The 25,513-nt window shown below is 44.9% G+C and overlaps 1 protein-coding gene across 1 annotated transcript; it reads left to right on the top strand.

The window, feature by feature from the left end:
- Positions 1 to 2,514: 2,514 nt before the first annotated feature.
- map3k8 (mitogen-activated protein kinase kinase kinase 8) lies at positions 2,515 to 24,814 on the top strand. The gene is made up of 7 exons (XM_072508383.1): positions 2,515 to 3,223; positions 4,801 to 4,971; positions 7,032 to 7,293; positions 7,415 to 7,521; positions 12,798 to 12,950; positions 16,015 to 16,261; positions 21,053 to 24,814. The coding sequence occupies exons 1-7, from the start codon at positions 2,894 to 2,896 to the stop codon at positions 21,178 to 21,180; spliced, it is 1,398 nt and encodes a 465-aa protein (XP_072364484.1). The 5' UTR covers positions 2,515 to 2,893; the 3' UTR covers positions 21,181 to 24,814.
- The last annotated feature ends 699 nt before the right edge of the window (positions 24,815 to 25,513 follow it).

The following is a 25,513-nucleotide window of genomic DNA, read 5'->3' on the forward strand; positions in this document are numbered from 1 at the left end:
GAACAAGTTCCACATTTCACTTGTGTCCTTCCCTGACAGCCTATGTTCCCAACTTATGCACTTCAATTCTTGTCTGACAACATCGTATTTACCCTTCCCCCAGTTTAAACCTTGCCCTATTGCACGCACCTATCCCTCTCCATTACTAAAGTGAAAGTCAAGGGGAAACAAATTCAGGTATCTGCAGGTGCGGGACTTCCTACGTAAACAGGTGTCAACCTTCCCACTCCTACCACAAAGGGGGATTCAGGACAGGGTAGTTTCCAGAGGGTGGATGGGAGAAGGGAGGGTCTCTGACATTTACAAGGAACTTATGGGGTCAGAGGAGACGCAGACCGAGGAGCTGAAACGCAAGTGGGAGGAGGAGCTGGGAGGAGAGATAAAGGATGGTCTATGGGCGGATGCGTTCAGTAGAGTCAACGCGTCCGCAACATGTGCCAGGCTCAGCCTGACACAATTTAAGGTCGTTCACCGGGCTCACATGACAGTGGCCCAGATGAGCAGATTCTTTGGGGTGGAAGACAGGTGTGCAAAATGTGCAGGAGGACCAGTGAACCATGCCCACTTGTTCTGGGCATGTCCAAAGCTTAGGGGATTTTGGCAGGGGTTTGCAGATGTCACGTCCACAGTGTTAAAAACAAGGGTGGCGCTGAGTCCAGAGGTGGCGATTTCCGGGGTGTCGGAAGACCCGGGAATCCAGGAGGAGAAAGGCAGACGTCCTGGCCTTTGCTTCCCTGATAGCCCGGAGACGGATACTATTAGCTTGGAGGGACTCAAAGCCCTCGAAGTCGGAGACCTGGGGCGGGATTCTCCAATCCCGCGGCAGACTGTCCACGGCGTCGTAAACGCCGTTGCGTTTTACGACAGAATGAACGGGCCGCTCCCACGACTAATTCTGGTCCCTCCAGGGGGCCAGCACGGCGCTTGAGCGATTCGCACCGCTCCAGCTGCAGATCCCGGCGTGAACTGTGCGCCGCGGGATCCGTGCATGCGCAGTTGTGCCAGCGCCGACGAGGACATGCGCAGTGTCACCAGCGCCAATGCGCGCTTTCGCAGTGGCCTCCTTCAGCGCGCCGGCCCCGACGCAACATGGCGTAGGACTACATGGGCTGGCGCGTAGGAAAGGAGGCTCCCAGCCACAGAGGCCGGCCTGCCGATCGGTGGGCCGCGATCGCGGCGGCCAGGCCTCATCGGAGGCCCTCCCAGGGTCGGACCCCCCCTCCCCCCCCAAAGGCCGCCACCTGACCCTTACACGCCAAGGTCCCGCCGGCCCAGAGCAGGTTAGAACGGCGCCGGCGGGACTCGGCTCTTTTCTTACGGCCACTCGGCCTGTTCGGGCCGGAGAAACGCCCGGGGCCAGATCGCCCCGCGCCCCCCCCCCCCCCCCCCCCCCAGGACCCCGGAGCCCGCCTGCGCCGTCTTGTCCCACCGGTAAGGTAGGTGGTTTAATCCACGCCGGCGGGACAGGCATTTTAGCTGCGGGACTTCGGCCCATCTGGGCCGGAGAATCGCGGGGGGTTGGGGGGGCCGCCAACCGGCGCGGCGCGATTCCCGCCCCCGCCAAATATCCGGTGCCGGAGAATTCGGCAACCGGCGGGGGCGGGATTCACTCCAGCCCCCGGGGATTCTACGACCCGGCGGGGCTCGGAGGATCTTGCCCCATAGGTTAGAACAGCACAGAAGCATCCCAGGGGTAACCATTGATCAGAAACTTAATTGGACTAGCCACAAAAATACTGTGGCTACAAAAGCAGTCCACAGGTTGGGAATTCCGCAGAAGTATCTCCTGTCTGCCATTCACAAGGCTCATATCAGCAGTGTGATGGAATACTCTGGACCTGGATGAGTGCAGCTCCAATCACAATCATGACGTCCAACACCATCTTAAATGAGGCAGCCCACTTTATGCTCCACTGTCTTAAATATTCACTCCCTCCACCACAGTGGGAACTACAAGATCCACTGCAGCAATCCTTCAAGGTTTATTCAACAGTACCTTCCGAAACCACAATCTTTGCCATCTAGAAGGCCAAGGGGAACCCCCCACCTGGAAGTTTCCCTGCCAAGTTGCACAACAATCTCAGCTTGGCAGTATATTGCTGCTCCTTCACCGTCACTCTGCAAGAACGCTGTGGATGTGGCGACACCGTACAGGGACAGCGTTGGATGAAGATGGCCGCGCACCACCACCTCCCCAAGAATAGGCAATACATACTGGCATTAAAATAAAAACAAAACAATGAAGATGCTGGAAATTTGAAATAGAAACAGAAAATGCTGGATAAACGCAGCAGGTCTGACAGGAACAGAGTTAACATTTCGGATGTAAATGATCGTTCTGCATAACTAACCTTGCCTGGGGTACCCATACCCCGAATGAAATGTTTAACAATGAATGGCTAAGTGAGTCTATTTGCATTCTGCTCACTTTCTCAATGTGAGTCAGGAGAATAACAGTATATTAATAGGCCATTCGACCCAGCGGGTGTGTGTGAGTGCGCCTCCCAGACTTCACCCCGCCCAGAAATAACTGTATTCAAATGAGACATACTGTTGTTGAATCATTGCTAATGTTCAGTCACAAGTCATTACTGCAGGGTGTGTGATATTCTCATGCCGTGCAGTCCTATCAGATCTGGGGCAACCCCTGTCTGGGTAAGAGCCCGCCTCCTTCTCTCCACTCCCCCACGTACTGAAAGCGGCGCTCTGCTCCTCCCCCTGTGGAGTGCAGGGAATCTCTGCTCGGTGTCACACGCAGAGTCATTGGGTAGGATGGCAGCAGCGAGCGGCAGCTGCTGTGTGTCCGCTTTGGCGAGGAGCTGGCGGGTGTGCTGATCATTTCTGCCGCCTCTCTTTTGTCAGGACAGACGGCAGCGATCGAAAGAGGAAGGCAATGGAGTACATGCTCACCCAGAGTATCGATAACGCCAGGTGGGAATTGCTGCTGGAACATATGGGCGACGACGTGATGGAGGTGCTGGAGGCGCTTTACCCGCTGGAGGGCACGGCACTGTACCAGGACAATCTGCTCTCGCTGGAGCAACACTCGGACCGAGAAGCCCTCGAGAATGGGGCCAGGGACGAGCAGCAGTCGCCCTTCCTCGCCTCTGTCAGATACGGCACAGTGGAGGATTTACTTAACTTTGCAAATCAGGTGTCCAACACTTCCCGCAGCCTCCTCCAGCACTTCCGAAACAGCGAGGCAGGAGTGATACTGAATAAGGTGAGAGCTATTTCATTGTGTTGGCTGCACGCAAGGACATTACTCAGAAAGAACAGAGTGCTGCGTGGCCGGAATTTATTTATTTATTTTTTTACACTCCCCTCCCCTCCCCTCCCCTCCCTGAATTTCTGTCGCCTTTCAGTTGCAGCCGATGAAGTCCTATTGAAGAGTAGACACAAGGGAACACAGCAGGGGCCACTACCTATTTTACCCAAAGAGTCTTAATAAAGGGCAGCAAGGTTGCACAGTAGTTAGCTCCAGAGTCCCAGGTTCGATTCCCTGTCTGTGCGGAGTCTGCACGTTCTCCCCGTGTCTCCGTGGGTTTCCTCCGGGTGCACCAGTTTCCTCCCACAGTCCAAAGATATGCAGGTTAAGTGGATTGGTCATGCTACATGAAAAATGAAATGTCCTTAGTGTCCAAAAAAAAATTAGGTGGGGTTACGGGGATATGGTGGAACTATGGGCTTGGGTGGGGTGTTCTTTCCAAGGGCCGATGCAGACTCTATGGGCCAAATGGCCTCTTTCTGCACTATAAATTCTATGATTCTATGAAACAAATCTCCCGAAAATAAAAACTATTAGAACCACAAGCCGAAAATGTTGCATTTGTACACCAAATAATTGGCAAATTAACAAGTGTCATGAGTAGAATGCTTAGTTTGCATATTTACTACATAAGATACATTTACTGAATTTGTGTGTCAATAGAAAAAAATGGAAATTAAAGTAGGTCTAACTCTGAATTATTACATTTTTGATTATTTTTACTCTAATTTTGTAAGTGATCTTTAAAATAAACTTTAACTTAAGCGTAGAATGAAGACAATCTTTTCAGCTATTGATTCTCCTAGTTTAAAAAAAATACTTCCCAACAGCACAGTCAGAATATTTATCATCGCAGCTATATTAGAGACAATAAGAGTGGCAAACCATGAAACCTGTTCCTCGACCCAGATAGCATGTAGCTATAACCACGGTGTAGTTCTACCATTCGGGGCAGCTTTGTTTCGAGTAGCATGATTTTTGTGTTAAAGCCATGAAGTGCAGAAAGTTGATTTAGCTTTTTAATCCCCACAATTAAATCACAATTCTTACTTTTCTTCATTTTTTACCATGTTAATGCAATCCAACAGGAGCAAGTTGGGAGCCACAAATGAGATGCTCCGGAGTGGCAGGTTTTAGTTCCCCGCAGCAGCCAATTTGTGCAATATTCTACAAATAGATTTAGGGCTAGGACTACTGGCAAGAACTCCCCTGCTCTTATACAGATAGTGCTGAGGGATCTTTAGCATCCCGCAAACAGATGGAACATTAGTTTAATGTCTCATCTGACAGGCAACACTCCCTCTGTGCTGCACTGATGTGTCCACTTAGATTTCTATATGAATGGAAAATGTTTTGCAGTTCAAACTAGTTTTAATCTATTTTAAATCCACCACAAGTGCTATTAATGTGTAAATATAAACTTTCCACTTCCACAGTAGGCTTGTGTACTTCAAATTGACATGTGAGGAGGTAGTTTGACATAGTTTTTTATTGTGGTCTTTGATTGTCATGGCTTTCTTTTTATTCTACAGAAAGATATAGCAATTAAAAATGGACATTATCAGGTCGATTCGGAAGTCTTCTTGTTTCCATGGAAATTTGCCCATAGGAACATTGGTCCTGGTTACATTCCTCGTGGTACTTTTGGAAAGTGTCACCTTGCACAGGACAGAGAGACAAAGAAGCGAATGGCATGCAAATTAGTAAGTCCTGTAAAAGTTTTATAAATAAATTCCTTCAACTACTAAAAGATAGTATCAAAGCTCAGAACCTTTTCGTATTGAACATTTTGTAAATATTCTTGTCTCAACAAACCCAACCCATTTTGATAGATCTTAATGTCTTCAACTCACTTATTATATACCTCAACCTCTTCGCTCTAGAAACAGATATAGTTACCTCTTAAAACTATTTACATTGATCATTTTAATGGCTTTTTTTGTAACGTGCATTACAACTTTGTCCACATAATGGTTCAATGCAACTTCTCTTTTCACTCCTAACTTCCTAATTTTAACTTGAGACTCCTGTAATCCAACAACACAAGTAACATTTGCTCCAACCAGCTTTGTTATTTGCTTTCATAATCTTTAAAATTTCAATGAATTCACGTAACATTTGCTTTAAAAGTATTTAAATGGAAGGACAATTGGACACAAGGTTTTAAAGATGTGCACCCTATCCTTCTCAATCTACTTAATTGTTAAAGGTGGGACCTGTAAGGGAGAAAGACGGCTTTTGCACTATGTTTATAGATTCATGTATATTGTTTATTTTGTTGTCGCTGTAAAACCCAAAAATACCTCAATAAAATGTTTATTTAAAAAAAAATCTACTCAATTGTCAGACAATACAACCCAGGAAAGGCAGGCAGCATGGTGGCGCAGTGGTCAGCACTGCTGCCTCATGGCACCAAGGTTCCAGGTTCGATCCCGGCTCTGGGCCATTGCCTGTGTGGAGTTTGCACATTCTCCCCGTGTTGCGTGCTCGCCCACACAATCCAGAGATGTGCAGGGTAGGTGGATTGGCCACAATTACATTGCCCCTTAATTGGAAAAAATGAATTGGGTACTCTAAATTAATTAAATAAAATACAACCCTGGAAATCTCCCCTGGAATGCCATCACCAGTTTAGTGTGGGGCGAGTGTATCTCTGAAACCCATAATAAAAACTGTATACCTGTATGTTCCTGAGAAAACTGCTTGGTCTGTTGTCTATGAAACACACCACAATCAAGCTATGACTGGATTAATTTATGTTACTGCATAATGTTTTCCCCAACAAGGTCCATTTTGTAAATATAAAAATCTGGGTAAAATTAATTAAACTTCAATAATGTAATTACCTTCATCTGATCAGTTGGTGTTAAAAGATAAATACATTTGCAATGCCTTGAATTCATTTTCCAGTCATCTGCATGTTATAATTAACAGCAGTGTTAAAATAGCACATAAGTCATTTTACTGAGCTCTGTTTGGAGCACAGAGCAGCAGGAGAAGATGTCATGCCAAAAATGTTCACGAGGTGGACTCCCACATTGAGATATACTGTCAGGGGAAGTGAAAGCAAAGGCCCATCTCTTATTTGACGGGTTGTGAAATTGAGGGAAGAGAGGACGAGACATCACTTCAGGCCTCTTTTGCTTGCGTCCCAGGATATGAACAAAGGGTGACACTGTACAGGTGTGCTTGTAACTTAGCCAATAGGTGGCTGAGGAAAAACTTAAATGTAAAATAATAAATTGATCAAAAAAGAAAAAGGAAACAGAGGAACGAGAGGAGAAAGAGAAAAAGATTTTATAAAACATGGGCTGAAAAAGCCTATCAGTGATATTTGGAGTTTCCCAGAGTGCTATGTGCATTATATGCTGTATCAATTATAAAGAAACTATTTTTGTCAATTGTATGTAAGGTAACTAACGAAGCGCCAGAAGTTGGCCTCAGAATCGCTGGGCTTAGACTGGGAAAGGCTGGCCAGGATTCCGACTTCTGTTCAGTATCAAATAGTATTACTGGAAAGTGTGAATCTTTATAGATGTCAGCTGAGGACTTCCCACATGATAAAACAGTTTATAGTCTCATATCAATAATGGCCATATAGGCATCACACAATATACCAACTTGTATCATTGCCATCAAGAAAGGAGACAAGGAAATTGGAGGCAGTAAATGTATTTTTTCCCCCTAAATTTCTATATAATTATATTATAAATGCAAATCTTCTTTAATGAGTCACAAAATGCATTTTGTTTTAAATCTTAAGATTCCGGTGGAATTTTTCAAGCCTGCTGACATACAAATACAAGCAAAGTTCTGCCATGAGAACATTGCAGAATTATATGGAGCCTTACTGTGGAATGAGACCATACACCTCTTCATGGAGGCAGGCGAGGGAGGCTCCATCTTGGAAAAATTAGAAAGCTGTGGGCCTATGAAGGAATTTGAAATCATATGGTTGACAAAACAAGTCCTCAAAGCACTTGACTTTCTACATTCCAAAAATGTCATACATCATGACATTAAACGTAAGTTTTTTGCACTTTGTATAATTTATACATAACTCCTAATCTGTTAAAGACGTTTGCCCAGTGAAAAGGAATATTGGAATGATTTGTTAATTTGTCTCATTTGTTCATGTCTTCCCAGCCAGCAATATAGTTCTCATGTCAACCAAGGCAGTGCTGGTAGATTTTGGTCTCTCTGTCCAGATGACTGAAGAAACTTACATTCCCAGAGATATTCGAGGAACAGAGGTGAGAACGGTTATTGTATTTCCAAAGACAGTTATATAAGGCCAGGATTTTTAAAATAACATTTGTCTCTTATCTCATTCAAACCATTTAGTTTACTTGGCCCTTTATCAGACTTCCTGTGACCCCTCACATCATCCCCTCACAATTACTTTTGGCAAAATACCCAATTGGCTTTCTCCCAGTTAACATATTTCCATGGTTCTGTGCAGACTCTGACTATGAAATGGCAGTGATGTTTCTCATGCCTCCTCTTAATTGTGGAGAAACGGTTGGGGTGTTGAGATCTGTCATTGTGCATGTATTCAGAACTGAGGTTTCACTTCCTCAAGAAGTCTCTGATTTAAAACTAAATTTGGTGTGCCACTTGTTTAATGCCTTGGAAAGCACGTGTCTCTGGAATTGTTTCTGTATTATTGCACATATTTTGTGACAGAATTTCTCCATCTTTGGTAACTGATTGCTTCATCTTTGGTGAGTGATCTGTTCCATTTTTGGGGAAACATCCATTTCAGATTTTGCGATGAACGTGGCATGCCGATTGTCGCTGTAGGCTTACAGAGAGGCTATGATATAGGTGCACAACACTGAAGGAAATGGGCTAATGAAGAGCAGAACAATGCATCTAAACTATTTCAACAAAAATGCCCCCTTATCCAACAAACTCTTGTGCAACAAAAGATCTTTTCACACCATTTTTATCAAACCTAACTTGGTGCAGCTTTCTCAAAATGTGTATCTCAGAGTAAAACCGAACAAATGCACAGGCTTATGGAAAGCCCAAGAAATTGAACCGTATAGCAAGGCATGATAGCACATAATGTAGGCTATGGTTTGTGGCTTTGAGTTGCTGCATTGAGTTCCTAATTTAATTTAATGTAATTCAAGACAAGGCAGGGAAGCACTCAGTGGATCTTTACAGGGTGTGGGATGAAATTGAAGCCTTTAAATGTTTTTTAAAGTGTCCTAGCAACCAATTGCATTACGAAGTTGGGAAACGCACAGAAGCATGAACGTCCTGTCAGCTGGAGACAGCCAACAAGTATTGCTGCTTTGGGGAAACTTCAAAGATGAGAGGAGTCAAACTATCCAAAATAACTAATAAATACAAACTGGCTCTGCGCATTCAATAGGATGATGGCTGATCACTTTCTTGCCGGCTCTCCATATCCATTAATTTGCTGTGAGATCAAAAATCTGTCTATCCCAGCCATACATATACTCAATGATGGAGCATCCACAACCCTTTGGGGTAGAGAATTCCAAAGATTCACAACAACTTCAGTGAAGATATTAATTACTCTTTATCTCAGTCCTAAATGTTTTGTTCCTTATCCTGAATCCCCATGCTCGAGTCCCCAGTCAGCAGAAACAATCTCTCATTATCTGCCCTATCAAGCCCCTTCTTGTATGTTTCAACCAAATGTAACAGCACGGTAGCACAGTGGTTAGCACTGTCGCTTCACAGCTCCAGGGTCCCACGTTCGATTCCCTGCTGGGTCATTGTTTGTGCGGAGTCTGCACGTTCTCCTTGTGTCTGCATGGGTTTCCTCCGGGAACTCCGTTTTTCTCCCACAGTCCAAAGACTATTGGATTGGCCATGCTAGGTGTGGGCTTAAGTGGGGTGCTCTTTCCAAGGGCCGGTGCAGACTCAATGGGCTGAATGGCCTCCTGCACTGTAAATTCTATGTAAACATCTCTCATTCCTGAAAAATCCAGAGATTATATGCTCAATATATTGAGTCACTCATCATAGGACAACCTTGTCCTCCCAGGGACCAATCAGGTGAACCTTCATTGCTCTGCCTCCAATGCAAGTATATCCTTCTTTTAATATGGAGTCCAAATATTGCTCACAGTATTCAAGGTATGGTCTCAACCAAATTCCTGTACAATTGTAGCAAAACTTCCTTATCCTTGTGCTCCCATTGTCTTGCAATAAAGGCCAACATGTGATTTGCCTACCTAATTGCTTGCTGTCCCTGCATGCAAAGTTTGCGTTCCTTGAACAAGTGCATCCAAATCCTTCTGAATGTAAACATTTACAAGTTTCATATCTTTTAAAAAGTATGAGCAACCTATGACCTATGGTGCACCGCATTATACTCCATCTACCCAAATATCCTGATGACTCAGATATAAAAGGCTCCATCCATTCTACAACTGAGCTATATAGACCAGTAAAATACAAGGCTCAATCTCGATTCTGTCAAATTAGCTACCTTGGACCAGGAACCAATTGGGATGATGAATTTGCCTTCAATATCCTTGGGATAGGGAGGCCAAACTAACTCTGAGCTTTTGCTTCTGGTCACTATACAGTAACAGCTGCAGGTTACTGTGGACATTACACTAGGATACATCAAGACTGTCAGCATCCCAAGGATCTGTGCTCCAGTATTCCTTTTGGAAGGGGATGGAATTTGGGGGAAAAACGCCACGAGAAAATGCTGGTATAAAATAAACTTCATGGGTGGAAATGAGTTTAATAAACGTCAGTCGCAGCAGTTTATAACTGCTGCAGAGGCACAAGAAGCTTTACAATAAATGTTGAAAACAATGTTGATTCCATCCATCATTTCCAAACATAAGAGGCAATTAAATAATTTCCTAGGCCATAGATGGATGTCTGCCAATCGGGTTTTCTATTGGGAAGCAAGTTTAAAAAAACATTAAAAAAAAAAAAGATTTAGAGTACACAATTCTTTTATTTCCAATTAAGGGACAATTTAGTGTGGCCAATCCACCTATCCTGCACATCTTTGGGTTGTGGGGGTGAGACCCATGCAGATATTGGTAGAATGTGCAAACTCCACACAGAGAGTGACCCGTAGCCGGGATCGAGCCCGGATCCTCAGCACTGTGAGGCAGCAGTGCTAACCACTGCGCCACCGTGCCGCCCACTTGGGAAACAAGTTAATAACATTTCTTTCCACTAAAGAATGCATTATCAAGTAAAAAGATGCGTGGAAGAAATTGCCCAATCAGCTTTTTGTTATATACCTGTATATTACTGTATAAGTGTTTTGACAGACGTTTTGTTGTCATTTTCTCACTCTGTTGTTGCACTCAAGTGGCAAGATAATGAGTGGCATTGTGTGCTGGAGGTCGGGCAGCCAGTTTGAAAACACACTTGTTTCATGAAAGATAGTTCCCTTTTAAATGGGCCCAGCAAAACAGGTTTTACCACTTATTAGGATCGCAAATAGTAACTTCTGATCTGTGAACAAGTACATTCCTTCCTCAAAGATTTTTAGGTCAAGTAATTAGCAAGATATGTTCACATGCCTTTTAAATAGTGGGTTACACACCGTTCATATAAAGCTTGGTTCACATTGGAAAACCTTGAGCGGGTTTCTCTCAGCCCAGGGCCGGGCAAACCCCGCGAGCGGCGCAAATCGCGCCACACCGACCCGATGCCGGCACACGATTCTCCGCAGAGGGGAGAATCAGTGCTATTTGCGCAGCAAGGTTGGCGGGCGCGAAGGCCCTCTCTCTTCTCCCCCCCCCCCCCCCCACCGATTCTCAGTGCGGGATGAGCCGAGCGGCCGTCGTAAAAAAGCCGAGTCCCGCCGGCGCCTTCCACACCTGCTCTCAGCTGGCGGGAACTCGGCGTGGACGGGTCAGGGGGCGGCCTGTGGGGGGGGGGGGGGTCCGAACCCAAGGGGAGCCTCCGATGTGGCCTGGCCCTCAATCAGGGCCCACCAATCGGCGGGCTGGCCTCTCTGGCTGGGGGCCTTGTTTCTTCCTTGCCGGCTCCTGTAGGCCTGCGCCATGTTGCATCTGGGCCGGCACATTGAAGGGAGCCACTGCGCATGCGCACGTTGGCGCCAGTGCCAATGCGCATGCACAGATGCCGTGGCGCCCAGTTGATGCCGGGATCAGCAGCTGGAGCGGTGTGAACCACTCCCGTGCCGTGCTGGCCACCTGTCGGGGCCAGAATTGCTGATCCTGAGGCCGTACTGATGATGACGGTGTTTCACAGAATCCCGTCCCCTATTTCTGGTAAATTTTTAGTATTTTTTTTATTCTAGCTCATGTGGTCTAAATAGTATAGAGCTTTTTAATTCTCTTTCATCTGTCAGTATATCACTTTGGATGGTGGTTGTGAACTAACTGTGATGAAGGAGGTTTACACAAAGCTTCCTTGGACCCCTAATGCAATGCTCTTTCTGCAGCAAGGTAGATATATCAGGCAGGAAGCCTAGTGGGTGTGATTGACCTGAAGATTTATTTACAGAGTATAAAAGCATATCGGCATTCTACTATAAATAAAATGAAGCATAGAAGTGGTATAAATGCAAAGATTACAGGGCGGCACATGGCGCAGTGGTTAGCACTGGGCCTACGGCGCTGAGGACCCGGGTTCGAATCCCCGCCCTGGGTCACTATCCGTGTGGAGTTTGCACATTCTCCCCGTGTTTGCGTGGGTTTCACCCCCACAACCCAAAGATGTGCAGGTTAGGTGGACTGGCCACGTTAAATTGCCCCTTATTGGGTACTCTAAATTTATGAAAAGAAGAAAGAAAAATGTGAAGATTACACTTAGTTGCAAAACCAAGTACTGATGCTTATGATGGATATTTTGATTCCAGTATTAATGTTCACGTTATGTGCTTTGCTGGTATTTCTTGCCCTTAATTTGAAATAACTGAATAGCTTGCTATGCTGCTTTAAAGGGCAAGTGTCCACTAAATTAGTGTAGGACTGGAGCCACCTAAAGTTAGGCTGGGGATGGCCAGTGGGCCTCATTCCCGAAAGGACATTAGCAAACCAGTTATATTTTTACAATAATCTAACAGTTTATTTTACCAGATTGTCCAATCTATTTTGAGTGTATTGGCAGCAAAATGCAGACAGTACATTAGAAATATTTTATCTTCATTTTCTGAAGTGAATGTGCTCACTAATCATTTTTAATGTGCTCACTAATCTTGATGTGCTTATCAGTTATTGCAATGAAAGGCAACAGTATTTAGCGTAGATTGTCATTTTTTAGGACAGTACATTCAGTAGGCAGATAACAAAAGTCACAAATATTCTACTGGAACCTTCTGTTATCTGTTTCTTTAAAAAAGATGAACATGTCCTGAAAATATCCGATGATAACCAAAAAATAAGACGGATTGCCAATGGCTTTACATTTAAAACCGTTTAAGTGTGCAGTTGGCTTTCCCATTAATATACTTCAAGGCTTTGTTTTTGCTAGATGAAAAAGCCAGGTTTTGTGAGAATGATTGGAAGTCATGAATTAACTGTAGATTTATATTTTGTTTTAGTTCTATATGAGTCCAGAAGTTATTACCTGCAGAGGCCATTCAACAAAGTCAGACATCTACAGTCTTGGTTCTACCATCATCCACATGCAGACTGGGAATCCACCCTGGGTGAAGAGGTATCCTAGGTCAGCTTACCCATCATATCTGTACATTGTAAGTTTCCATCACAACAAATCTAAGTAAAAAGTAGGAATCACATTGAAGCTAAACAATGGTCTAATCAAACAAATGAAATGTTGAGTAAGAGAGCAAACCAGTTTGGAAAACAGTGTTTCATGAAGACAGTTCCACTTTAAATGAGATGGAAGTGGGTGCAATGAAACTGGTTTTACGATTTACTGGGATCTAAAATAGCCTGACTAAGTCACTTCTGCTCTGTGAACAAGTGCATTCCTATTGGGGCAGGTGATTAGGACAAGTGCATTCCTATTAGGACAGGTGATTAGGACAAGTGCATTCCTATTAGGACAGGTGATTAAGATAATGTTCGCGTGCTTTCGTGACACGGAACAAATGTGTATGTCAGGGAAACTGCATTGTTGTAAGATAGTGGATCCCTATTTTAAATTGAGAAACCTGGGTGAGGGCTCAAGGTACATAATGCAGGATGCCACCAAGATTGAAAAATAAGACCAATGAAATAAATAAAGTGACAGTGGTTAGACATTGTGATCTGAGAGGTAAATAATGGAATGTAGACAAGACTGAGAAATATAAGTTTCTAAGAAAGCATCAGTTTAAGCAAAGCATTGAAAAAAAAAGTTAAGCAATGCAATTGTGATGCAAAAGGATATTTATCCTCTTGTTTTCTTTATGATCGAGGCAGTCAATTTAATTGACTTGTAAAAGCATTGTTTATTCAATACTGAAATTAATAAGTGTAAAATTGGGGTGGCACGGTGGTGGAGTGGTTAGCACTGCTGCCTCACGGCACAGACGACCCAGGTTTGATCCCGGCCCCGGGTCACTGTCTGTGTGGAGTTTGCACATTCTCCCCGTGTCTGCATGGGTCTCACCCCCACAACCCAAAGATGTGCAGGGTGGGTGGATTGGCCACGTTAAATTGCTCCTTAATTGGAAAAACAAATAATTGAGTCCTCAGCGCCGTAGGCAGCAATGCTAACCACTGTGCCACGTGCCGCCCCTAGTAAGTTTAGTTCATGTCTACCACCCTGAATTTTATTTTCCTCAATAAACCATGGGCTGGATTCCCCACCCTGCCGCGCCACATTTCTGCCCCGGCCGGCCGGCGGGATTCTCCGTTACGCCGGCTGGACAATGGGATTTTCCACTGTGGAGCAGCCCCACGCCATCGGGAAACCCCCGGGGCGCCGACATAATGGAGAATCACGCCCGCGGAGAATCCCACCCCCCATCTTCCTTCTTCCCCCAGTTAGCAAATGCCACACTCAGCTTTGTAGATTAGTATGCCCCCAGATTTGACCAGGTTAGCGAATCGCCTGGTAGGGGAGTCACATTTGGTTTTAATGATCCTTGCTTGGGGAGAGAAATCATTCTGACATCTGGGACGAGATTCTCCGACCCCCCGCCGGGTCGGAGAATCGCCGGGGGCAGGCGTGAATCCCGCCCCCGCCAGTTGCCGAATTCTCCAGCACCGGATATTCGGCGGGGGCGGGAAACGCGCCGCGCCGGTTGGCGGGCCCCCACCCTGCGATTCTCCGGATCGGATGGGCCGAAGTCCCGCCGCTAAAATGCCTGTCCCGCCGGCGTAGATTAAATCACCTACCTTACCGGCGGGACAAGGCGGCGCGGGCAGGCTCCGGGGTCCTGGGGGGGGGGGGGGGGGGGGGGGGGGGTGCGCGGGGCGATCTGGCCCCGGGGGGGTGCCCCCACGGTGGCCTGGCCCGCGATCGGGGCCCACTGATCCGCGGGCGGGCCTGTGGCGTGGGGGCACTCTTTCCCTTCCGCCTCCGCCACGGTCTCCACCATGGCGGAGGCGGAAGAGACTCCCTCCACTGCGCATGCGCGGGAATGCCGTCAGGGGCCGCTAACGCTCCCGCGCATGCGCTGCCCGGAGATGTCAATTCCACACCAGCTGGCGGGGCACCAAAGGCCTTTTCCGCCAGCTGGCGGGACGGAAATTCGTCCGGCGCGGGCCTAGCCCCTTAAGGTTGGGGCTCCACCCCCAAAGATGCGGAGCATTCTGCACCTTTGGGGCGGCGTGATGCCCGGCTGATTTGCACCGTTTTGGGCGCCAGGCGGCGGACATCACGCCGATACCAGAGAATTTCACCCCTGATATCTGATACACACTTTAGTGATCACTGTTTGAAAGAGTACACAAGTGGTAGTGGGATCAAGCTCAGCTGTGATGCCATCCATATTCAAATTTTGTGTCAGCATTCACTACCTTGCTTAACAAATAAAGAATGGTAAAGTGTCAGAGGGCAGTTAGTGACCTTGAATCCAAAGCTCAGAGGAGAATCTTAGGGCAAATTAGACTGCCTCGTGTTGTAGTGTGTGTTCAAAACCCAAGAAAGTTTGGAATATGATTCCTGCCAGCTGTCCAACGCTAAGAAGTTCCCCAAAGAGCAGAACAGAAACTTAGGCAAGAAAAGGAAATCGACGAGGAACATCTTCAGCCAGTTGGCTGAAGAGAAAGGGTGGAAGGAGCCTAATAGCTGCTTGACTCAGTTAGACTGTGGTAGTTAGCTGTAGATGACCCAGAAAGAAAGAAAGTAGAAGAAATAATTAAAAGGAATAGATGCTCAATAATAGTGCTGCCAAATCTCCATTAATAGCCATTGATTATCGGAATCATACAGAGCAGGAAAATTCCCAGAGTTTCCCACCTTATTGGCCTGTTAGTCTCCATCAAGATGGATATATGAAAATGGACAAGATGCCTTGAGATAAGGAAGCAAACGTTGTTCAGATTTTCAGCTCCTGATCCACTTCATGGATCCTGCTGTGAGTGCAGTGTGGACATCAGTTGGGAATAGGATCAAACTCGACCCCTGTTTTTCAGTAATACAGGCATGTGCAAAGTACTAGGAACTGTTTTGTATCTGTGGAACCAAGTCCCTGAAACAAAGGGTGCGGGTAGGAGACAGTTGGTGAGAAAAAAAATGAGCAATGCTGCTGCAAACAGAAACCTTTCAGCAACATTTTTTCTTGCTTGTCTTTACGACGGTCTAATTTTTCTCATTTGCAAACTCGCTAAGTTTTTTGTGATAATTCTGTTCTTTCCCTGAAGATCCACAAGCAGGCTCCACCATTAGAAGACATTGCGGAGGACTGCAGCCCTGCCATGAAGAAGTTTATTGAAGCGACGTTGGAGAGAAATCCAAAGAAAAGGTGGTGTGCAGGAGAGCTGTTGAAGCATGCGGCCTTGAGCCCTCCTCCTGAAGATCAGCCACGCTGCCAGAGCCTTGACTCAGCTCTCTTTGAAATCAGTCGCACCTTTAGGAGAAAAGAGCTGGAGTTACCTGAACAAATATGTGGTATGTCCTTTCGATTTCATCCAGCTGGAATGAGGGCAATTTTATCTCAACTCCCCAGCTGGGAGACCTATGGGATCAGGTGGAGCTATATTTTACACCCTGTCCAATGTACTCTCTGTTATTGTCACAAGTATGAAGTGACTGTAAAAAGTCCCTAGTCGCCACATTCCGGCGCCTGTACGGGTAAGCCAGTACCGGAATTGAACCCGCGCTGCTGGCCTTGTTCTGCAATACAAACCAGCTGTCTAGCCCACTGAGCTAAACCCGCCCAACATGTACTCTCTGTTGACTACAGTGGAGAGCCAAACCAGGAGGGGTGTGAAATCAGCATTGTACCCAATCCCGTCAGAGTAGGAAAGGTTAAAATTGCCCCCAATGGTTTTCATGATATTCTGCCAGCACGAAGCTGAATCCTATCGGTCTGGCTGCTACAATGAATCTCCGAACACTTGAGTTGGGGAGGTTGGAAAGTGATCTAGAGTTTCCACTTCTGATCTTGCTCGACAGTGCAACTGTGGTCATTGACTGAGGCCAGTGTGTGGCTCACCTGTCATTTCCCCCTCTCTCCGCACCTCTTCACAGTTGATTAGCCTGCCAGTCTTTGCTGTCTGGGTTCACGTGAACAAACAAACACGCTTTTAAAAAGAAACTTTCATGAACTCAGGAGAAGCACTTTACAGCCAGTGATGTACTTCGTTGAAGTGTAGTTGCTGTTGTAATGTAGGAACCGCGGCAGAGATTGACAGAATGACTAATCTGTTTTTACTGATGTTTGTTGAGAGATAAGCATTGGCCAGGACACCGAGCTGAACTCCCCGACTCTTGGTCGAATAATGTCATGAAATCCAGCCGAGGGAGCTGATGGAACCTTGGTTTAAATTCTTGCCATAAGGATTGCACCACCATTAATGCAGCACTCGCTCAGTGCTGAGTTGGATGCCATCTTGGTTTATGTATTCACATAAAGATGGGGGGCGGGAATCTCTGATCCTGAGGCTAAGTGTTGATGCCGTCGTAAACGCCGGGGGGGGGGGGGGGGGGGGCAGCGTAAAGCAGCCCCCGACCGCGCCAGCGCCAATGGCGCCGATTGTCTGGTGACCGGAGAATTGGCGGACTGGCCTCTGGGCGGCTTCGCGTCCAGCCCGGCGATTCTCCGACCTGGCCCTGGGGTCAGAGAATCCCGCCCGGGGTGTGAGGTACAAAGGGTGTCTGAGTAACTGTGCTTAGCACCTTCAGGGTTATAGGGGAATCATTTTGAGGTGGGTGGGGAAACATGAGAGTTACAAATGAAAATTATTCTTGAAACCAAACATGCAATTTGGAATTTCTTAAATCAAATCCAAGATACAATTTATATTACGGAGCTGGAGTATTAGATGCACCAATAATGCTAGAAAGTGTATAGAGAGGAAGAATATCAATTGGCTATATCAAGTGACAATGGCTAGATTCAACCCTGACGGATAGAATTTCCACTGTTTATGGATGATAATAAATAACATGTTTTGGGAAAAATAACAAGGTTAATGACCTTGTTTAACTAGCAAACAAAGGGATATCATCTGAAGGCATTAGCTGGTTTGTACAAAATAACACAAAAGGAATTAGCACTCGTCCCAATGTTCACTGTGACCTGGGTGGCCTAAGCCTCTTGTTCGAGTACAGGATCTGGCCAACAGCAGTTTCCAGCCCAAACCAATATTTACCTTCTGGGTGTAGCTTGGGAACATTTTATTCTTAATTGATGTGCTTCATTGATTTCTCCCCTCCTTTCTGAAATCAATGTATTTACCATCAGTTACAGGGTCAGATTTTCTCCTTCTGCATGGGTATTGTTCAGAGCACCAAATGTGTCAGATGACACATGGCAGTCTGACTCTATGGTGTTTTGTTGGAAGGATAAATCTGGATGGAATTTATTTTATTTCCCATCCTTGCATCCCCATCCTATCCAAATGAACGGCAACCATTCAACTGTCAATTTGGAGGGAGAAGAGGCAGCTTGGAGGCATTGGAAAAATCAATTGGAATTAGTTTTATTGCAAGATGTATTCAATATAGACCTCCATATAATGCTGAATGATCAGTCAGCTAGCTCACAGTTGGAGTATTGTACACTTCTAAGCTCCACATGTTGGAAAGTGAAGACAATAAAAAGAGTTACAGCACAAATTTGTTGGCAGAAGGTGATCAAATAGAAAGAAAGACTTGACAAATTGGAGCTGCTTCTGTTAGAACAGAGGAGATCGCAGGATGATTTGATAAAGGTGTTTAAAATAATGCTGCACTGGTGTGGAGCTAATTGAAACAGACCATTTCTGGTAATTGAGGGGACGTTGATATAAGATGAAATGTCGACCAAACTGTCTGCCCCTCCTGTGGCTATGTTCACACCGGGTGGCCCTGGAGAGGGAGCACGCAGTGTTCATCGGCATGCTTCAGGCTTTCCATGACCGGTGGGCGCTGGTTGCGCTGGCATGCATCATCACCCCCAGAAATGATATCTTGGTTTAGTTTAGTTTCCTTTGATGTTTGATTTTAGTTACAGCCCTCCACCACGGGCTACCACCCCCTCTCACTTTTGTTTAACTTATTGATTTTTATTTTATTAAGAAAGTGTATATAAAATTAAACTTAAGGGATTAAGGATGGAGTAGGGGCAAGTATTTTACACAGGGAAGGGCTATAAGGTTCTGGACTACACCACCAGAGTTAGTAATTAAAGCAAAGAGCATGTCATTTACCAATAGATTAAATAGATGGTTGGTGAAATAGGGAATACAGGCATATGGGAACATGATAGTCACATAGGTGGGAGCCGCTGGCATTTTACCTATATGCTGAATGTAGAGTATTGTAAAGAAAGTGTTTACAACCTTGTACCCACTGTGCACAGAAGGAAACTTCCTCTATAAATGATACTGCTGAAATTAAAGCACCTGCCAGAAATTCAAAAGTAAACTAAATTCAACCATAAAACAGGAATGAAAGCATTTTTTTGGAGTAGTCCTACTTGCGTTACGTGCAAGTGATAGTGTGATGCTTTTACATGTGATTATTCTATACAGAAACAAAGATATGCTGCTGATATTCCTTTAATAATACTGTAAAGTAAACCAGCCCTTTGTGAAAAAATGAGGCTTTGGAATGTAGGGAAAGCAAAAAGAAAAAATGCAGAATTTAAATGTAGCAGATGGAAGCATCCAACTCATATCATCTGTACAGATAGGAGATTAGGAAAACAATCTCATCCACTGTGTTGACAAATATAATCTCATCACGATCCTTGAGGGCAGAACTGAAAAGTAATGTTACCAAACCTGTCCAACACCAGCTGCCTGCACAGAAGTGAGCTCTCTGAGTCATGGTGAATGTCAACAATTAGACAAGGTTGTAGGTGTTGAGCCAATAAATATTAACCTGCGATGTTGGGTCCAGGGTAAACACAGAGTAAACAGATTAATCATGACGGGGAGATCACAGTCAAAGCAGATATACGAGACTCCCACCCTATATAAAAGCAGTCCACATTTCAGTGGAGTAAGGTTGAGGTACCCGCTCCCATTGTATACCAGGACTGCTGTTTGGGATTTCCCAAGCTATCTCAGAAATTCTGCCCATTACACCCACATTAAATGCCCTATAAACTCATGTCAGCTGAGCTCCTCTGGCAACAGAATTGACAGGGAGCCACTTTACCTTTCCATACAGCTTCTGTTCGTAGCCAGCAACCGGTTGGGTTGGTGGGGGTGGGGGTTGGGGGTGGCAGCGGCAAGGGGAAACACAAATAAGCCACAGGACAAAGAGGAAAATGAAAGGGGGTGAGGGAGAAGGAAGAAAACGGGGGGATGGGGGTGTGGATTCACGAAGGTATGCAAAGAGAACAAGAGGGACAAGGGACAAAGTCGCAGGAGACTGATGCCCAAACCACACTGTAAATAGACACTTGTAAATATGTGCTCTGGCCACACTGGGGATTGTAACATATGTATGCCGATTAAAGGGGGGGGGGGGGGGGTCACCACAGCGGGAGGGGAAACAATTTCCTGTAAATACACGTTGTGTTCTCTTTGACTGTCTTATTGTCTTTTTGTTTTAGTACATTTTTGTGTTTGATAATAGAACTGTGAAATACAAGATGTGAAAACCCAATAAAAACACTTTTAAAAAATAACTTTCCATACAGCTGTTGGGGCAGAAGCCTGCAGCTACTGTAAAACTGGTAATGCCAAACAAGCCCTGCTTCACTGTGCTTCACCCTACAGAGAGAGCACAGACCCTGGGCCACTTGGTTCAGATTTACTCACAGTGGCTGGAAGGAGAACCTGATCTTGATGGCTCGCACCTCCTCCATTCGTTAACCATAACTGCCACAAGAGTATTACGGGACAGAGAGATTGCAAAGATTCTTGAGCTGTAATTTTGAAAGTTGGGACAGAAATGATGGAGCAATATATTTATTGATTCTTTTCCAATAATACAGTTTTTGTGGGCAGCATGGTGGCGCAATGGTTGGTACTGCTGTCTCACAGCACCTAGGTCCCAGGTTCGCTTCCGGCTCTGGGTCACTGTCCTTGTGGAGTTTGCACGTTCTCCCCGTGTTTGCGTGGGTTTCGCCCCCACAACCCAAAGATGTGCAGTGTAGGTGGATTGTCCACGCTAAATTGCCCCTTAATTGGAAAAAAATGGATTGTGCACTCCATGTTTTAAAAATATATATAGTTTTTGTTTTCGGGTAGTTTTGAATGGGGGAAGTTTGATTTTTCTCACTTGCTTTTATTTGAATTTCAGATACTTCTGTGTGCAGCACTGAAGAATCAACCGTAGGAAAAAGGAATCGCTCTCTCTATATTGACCTAGGCGCCTTGGCTGGCTACTTCAACATGATCAGGGGACCTCCTGGATCAGAATATGGCTGATTGTCAAACCAGCAGACTAAGGGATACCCAGTGTGTTGTGAAGAACAAGTGGCACCAGATATCTGCTGCAGTGCTATGGAATTGGAGGAGTCTGCCTGAGAGTGGGGAAGAGGTCACTGAATGTTTCATCAATGTGATTATAGCATTAAGAAAAAATAGTGTTTTTTAAAAAAAGAATATTTTATTACTAATGTATTTTATCAGTTAACATCCCCATTGCTGTATGTTTCCTTAGTTTGCAAGGTGCAGTGATGGAAGAGTGCGGTAGAAGGAATGTGAATGATGCTTGACTGTCTCCCATAACAAAAGCACTATCCTTTCCTTTCCTCTGTTATGCCTAATGGTTTGGTTGATGGATTAATGCTCCCTCTCCCTCTCTTTGCTTTCAGTGATTATCGCTGATTAATGTATTTCTCTAATGGAAAAATTACTCAAACTGATGAGAGTTAGACTTGTCGAAATACATGTGTTCCTATGGAAACAAGAGCATGTATGTAATAAATGCCATGCAGGCGACTAAATTGCACACAAAGTGTGCTGCGGGTTCACAGTAACCCTGTAGCTCTGTAAACATTATGAGCTGATTGTTCTGTACACCCTATGGGATGGGTCAGCCTCTGCTTTGTTCTGCAAAGGGCTAGTTAAGCAATATTGGAAACATAGGCTGGGAATTTTCGGCCCTGTCAAGGCTAGATCCGCCATGGGAGATTTGGTGGCCCAGACAAAAGACTTTGGGTGGGATTGGGCCATCCCCAGGGCATGTGGGCCAGAGAAATCCCACCCATAATGTGCATTATTTAGCTACATGTTATGTGTCATAGTCATGCTACTTCAGCCACTAAAAGGTAAAAAAGTTCTCCTTATTTTTGAGGTGGCACATTTATGTATCATAACTTCTAACTTGTAATTGTTAATCTGTTTTAAACATTGTTTTTACTAATGAGCATATTTTGTTTACTGTAAGAAAAGCTCAGAGAAAATTTGCAGCTGAACCAAACCAATGTTGACTATTGTGCTGGTACCTGCAGTATTCAAATCCGAGTGTCTCCACGGGCAGTTACAATGATTATCAAACTTGACTAGTTGTCACTGAAAACCCAACTGCTTCACCATTGTCCCTTGGGGAAAGAAGCCTGTCGACTTTATCAAGTCTGGCGCAACTATGACTCCAGTTCCCCACTGAAGCGGTTGCCTCTTAACTGCCCATTGAAGTGACAAAGCAAGCCACTCAATTGTATCAAACTGCATGTAAAGACCCATCGCTATCTTCTTGCGGAAGCTTGAGTGAGACAGACAATAAATGCTGGTCCCCCTGGTAATGCAAAGATCCAGTGAAGAAATGTCTCACTGAAAAGATGTGTCCTTTCTAAACATTTAAATTTTACGAGGAGCAGCAATCACCGATGGATTGCCATTCCACTCCTACTTTTCTTGCCACTCCAGAGCTCTGCCTTTCTGGTTGGGACTTCTGATCCTGGCTTCTTCAGAAATGCAGAGTGTACCTTCGATCCTACATCCTTCATAGTGCTGGATCGGCAGATGAAACAGGCCACGCACCCTCTTTAACCCACTAGCTGCCGTATTCTGACAAGTTTTTCGTTAACACATTGAAAGGGTGGGACGTTTAAACGGCTTTTTTGTAAGTTAGTGCAGAAATGAATGGGTGAGTGAATGGTGGTAAAGAGGGTAGGGTGGGTGAGGTCGGGTCGCGGATTCAGGGTAGTTGGATGGAGAGGCCAGGTTGGAGGTGTCAGTGGAGGCTGTCGGATGGTGAGGTTGGTTTCGGGATGTCGGGTGCAAGTCGACTGGTGGGAGGTAGTCCGGTTGGATCGAGAGGGAGTTGGGAGGGTCAGGGATTCAAGGGGGGAGTTGCAGGTGTCAGTCTGGGGAGGGGGTGTTGCATAGTTTCGCAGGAGTTCGACTAGGAATTTATTTTCTGTCTAACATTTCCTGAGTAAGTAAGTCGGTGGGTCCAACGAGCAGGGGAATTGCCCATTGGGAGTTCAAACTTCCAGGCAATTCCCACATAGTCATTAAATTTAATCTCATACCACATCTTCGGGGGAAAGTCTGGTCTCTGGCTATCCGGAGACCAAAAGATCTGGGCCATGTATTCTTTTAACATCAAACTAGTTAGCTTACTCCAGCTAGCTTTACTGTGTCTTACTGAAACCATCGATTTGAATCTTGCAGGCACTTGGTATATATTTTGCTCCAGGTTGGGTATGGGTTTTCTCACTCTATTCTCATAATGTTGTTGTAATTCTAATACGTTGTGTCTACGGTTACTGAGTAGATTTTCATTTGATGTTGAAAGGTTTTAAATTTGCTGTTGTGAAACCAATATTTTTATCATTTCAAGTCAGAGTATGTTTGATTTTATATTCATGTTAATATGATGCAATAGCCAGGCAATCCAGTTCAGAAATGAATTCTGAAGATCTTCTGATAGGGTGCACAGCATGTTTGAGTGCTCCAGTGTGGCCTGCTATGGAATGATAGGCCTTATATTCGCCCAGATGCTGAATCTTCTGATATCAGTAACATATGAAGGGAGGCAAATCTGGCTGGTTGAAAGGAGGGTATATCAATGTGAGTCACTTCTGCATTAAAGATGGCAACACCAGAAACCTGAGTCACGCTACCTGATTCACTGTGAGAGGAGGGGGCACCAAAACATTTTAAAAATAAACTTAGCATTCACATTAAATCAGCAGCGCAGTCATTAAATTGTGTCTGTTGTGGCAGTGATTCTATGTAACATCCCTGGACCAAGAAAGGGGAAAAGTATTAGACAAGGTGTTACTGATGATCACAGTAAAGAGATTTATGGTTAGTCTGCACCCTTATGAGGTCGATTTTGGTCTAGGATGGAGGATTAGCAGCAATTGACATCTCAGTCGCATATGCACAGGATGTATTGGTGTTGGAGTGGAGAGTGCATTTGCCAAGACTCCCAATTTGGCACCATGTAAAAGTATTTTGTTTTTGAAGAAAATCCTCTCGTTGCGGGTGTGCATGGAAAGAAAAATATCATTGGTAACAGATATTATCGCATGGGTCCTTCAACTGTAATTAGGACCCAAATTAACATTTTAACGCCTCTCTTAGATATCCACTGAAATTATTAAAAAATGTGCCATGTGAATTTCACAGTGGGACCAATGCTTGTGCAAGATACATAAATTAGGGGCCTAACACTGGTTGACAAGGCCTATCCATAAATTAGTGATCAATGAGCAGAAGTTGGGCCTGAGCTACCCAGGATTGTTTCGCTGCCACTTGGCCAGGTAAATTTAAAAGATTCCTCTATCATTATATTATATACCCTGGTGAACATCAGAGGCACAAATTTGGGATATGTATCATATTTCATTTAGTGATTGGAAATGAACTTGAACAAATGCTTACTGAGGGATACTTTCCCTCATTATCATTACAAAAACATTGTGGAAACAATTTAAGATTGTTCCTAGACCTTACTTGTACTTGATGTACTTTTCTCTTCCTGATTGTTTTTTCCAACTTTTCTGAAGGTTTTGTCTGCTTGCTGGTGTACAGTTTCATGGGCACCAGATTGTTTTTGCAACTTTGTAAACAAAATAATGGTTGAATAAACAATTATTTAAATGAACTCTTGTTTATTTTGATACAATAGTCTGAATATTGTTTCTCGAATGATAAGTGGGCCAACAGTCTTGGAGAGAGTGACAACTGACAGTTCATTGTAGCCTGATTCTGTGGATTCCATGCTCCAGTGTAGCAGTTGACAGTGCACACTCAGTTGAGTGATTTATTCCACATTGGGCCTTATATTAACAAGCTTAACATCACAACCTGTCTCCACCTTTGACCGTTCCCAGAAGTATCACTCTTTCCCCCCCCCCCCCCATTCCCAGCCCTACTTTGTACTCTAACCCCCAGGATATGAAGACCAACATCCAATTAGCCTTTTGATTGTTTTTTGTACTTGATTATGAAATGATCTGTGCAGCTGGACCTCTGAATTACTTTATTCCCTGGACACTTTCCAGAACAAAAATATTCTGCTTTGTCTTTCTGAGATCCAAAGTGGATATATTTTCATATCCCCACGCTGAACTCTGTGCGCCCAGTCTATGTCCTTTGTAACTTCCTAATATATATGGATCAAACATACAGTGGGAGAAGAGTTTCATCCACCCCACAGTGTGTGTAAAGGGTTCACATCAGATGCTAATAATGGTGTCAGATCACATGACCAAGAAGTAAGAGATCTGTAAGGAGGAGAAGCTCCAACCTCTCGCACAGGTCCAAATACTTGCTGTAAACAAAGAGCAATAGTTTTGAGAAA

The sequence above is a fragment of the Scyliorhinus torazame genome, chromosome 6, assembly GCF_047496885.1.
Source record: "Scyliorhinus torazame isolate Kashiwa2021f chromosome 6, sScyTor2.1, whole genome shotgun sequence".
Taxonomy (NCBI): Eukaryota; Metazoa; Chordata; class Chondrichthyes; order Carcharhiniformes; family Scyliorhinidae; genus Scyliorhinus; species Scyliorhinus torazame.

Excerpts from the sequence above, each read along its gene's own strand:
- map3k8 (XM_072508383.1), top strand. The coding sequence starts at position 2,894 with ATGGAGTACATGCTCACCCAGAGTATCGATAACGCCAGGTGGGAATTG. Across the intron at positions 4,972-7,031 it reads AGCGAATGGCATGCAAATTA|ATTCCGGTGGAATTTTTCAA; the intron begins GTAAGTCCTGTA and ends TTAAATCTTAAG. Across the intron at positions 12,951-16,014 it reads ACCCATCATATCTGTACATT|ATCCACAAGCAGGCTCCACC; the intron begins GTAAGTTTCCAT and ends CTTTCCCTGAAG.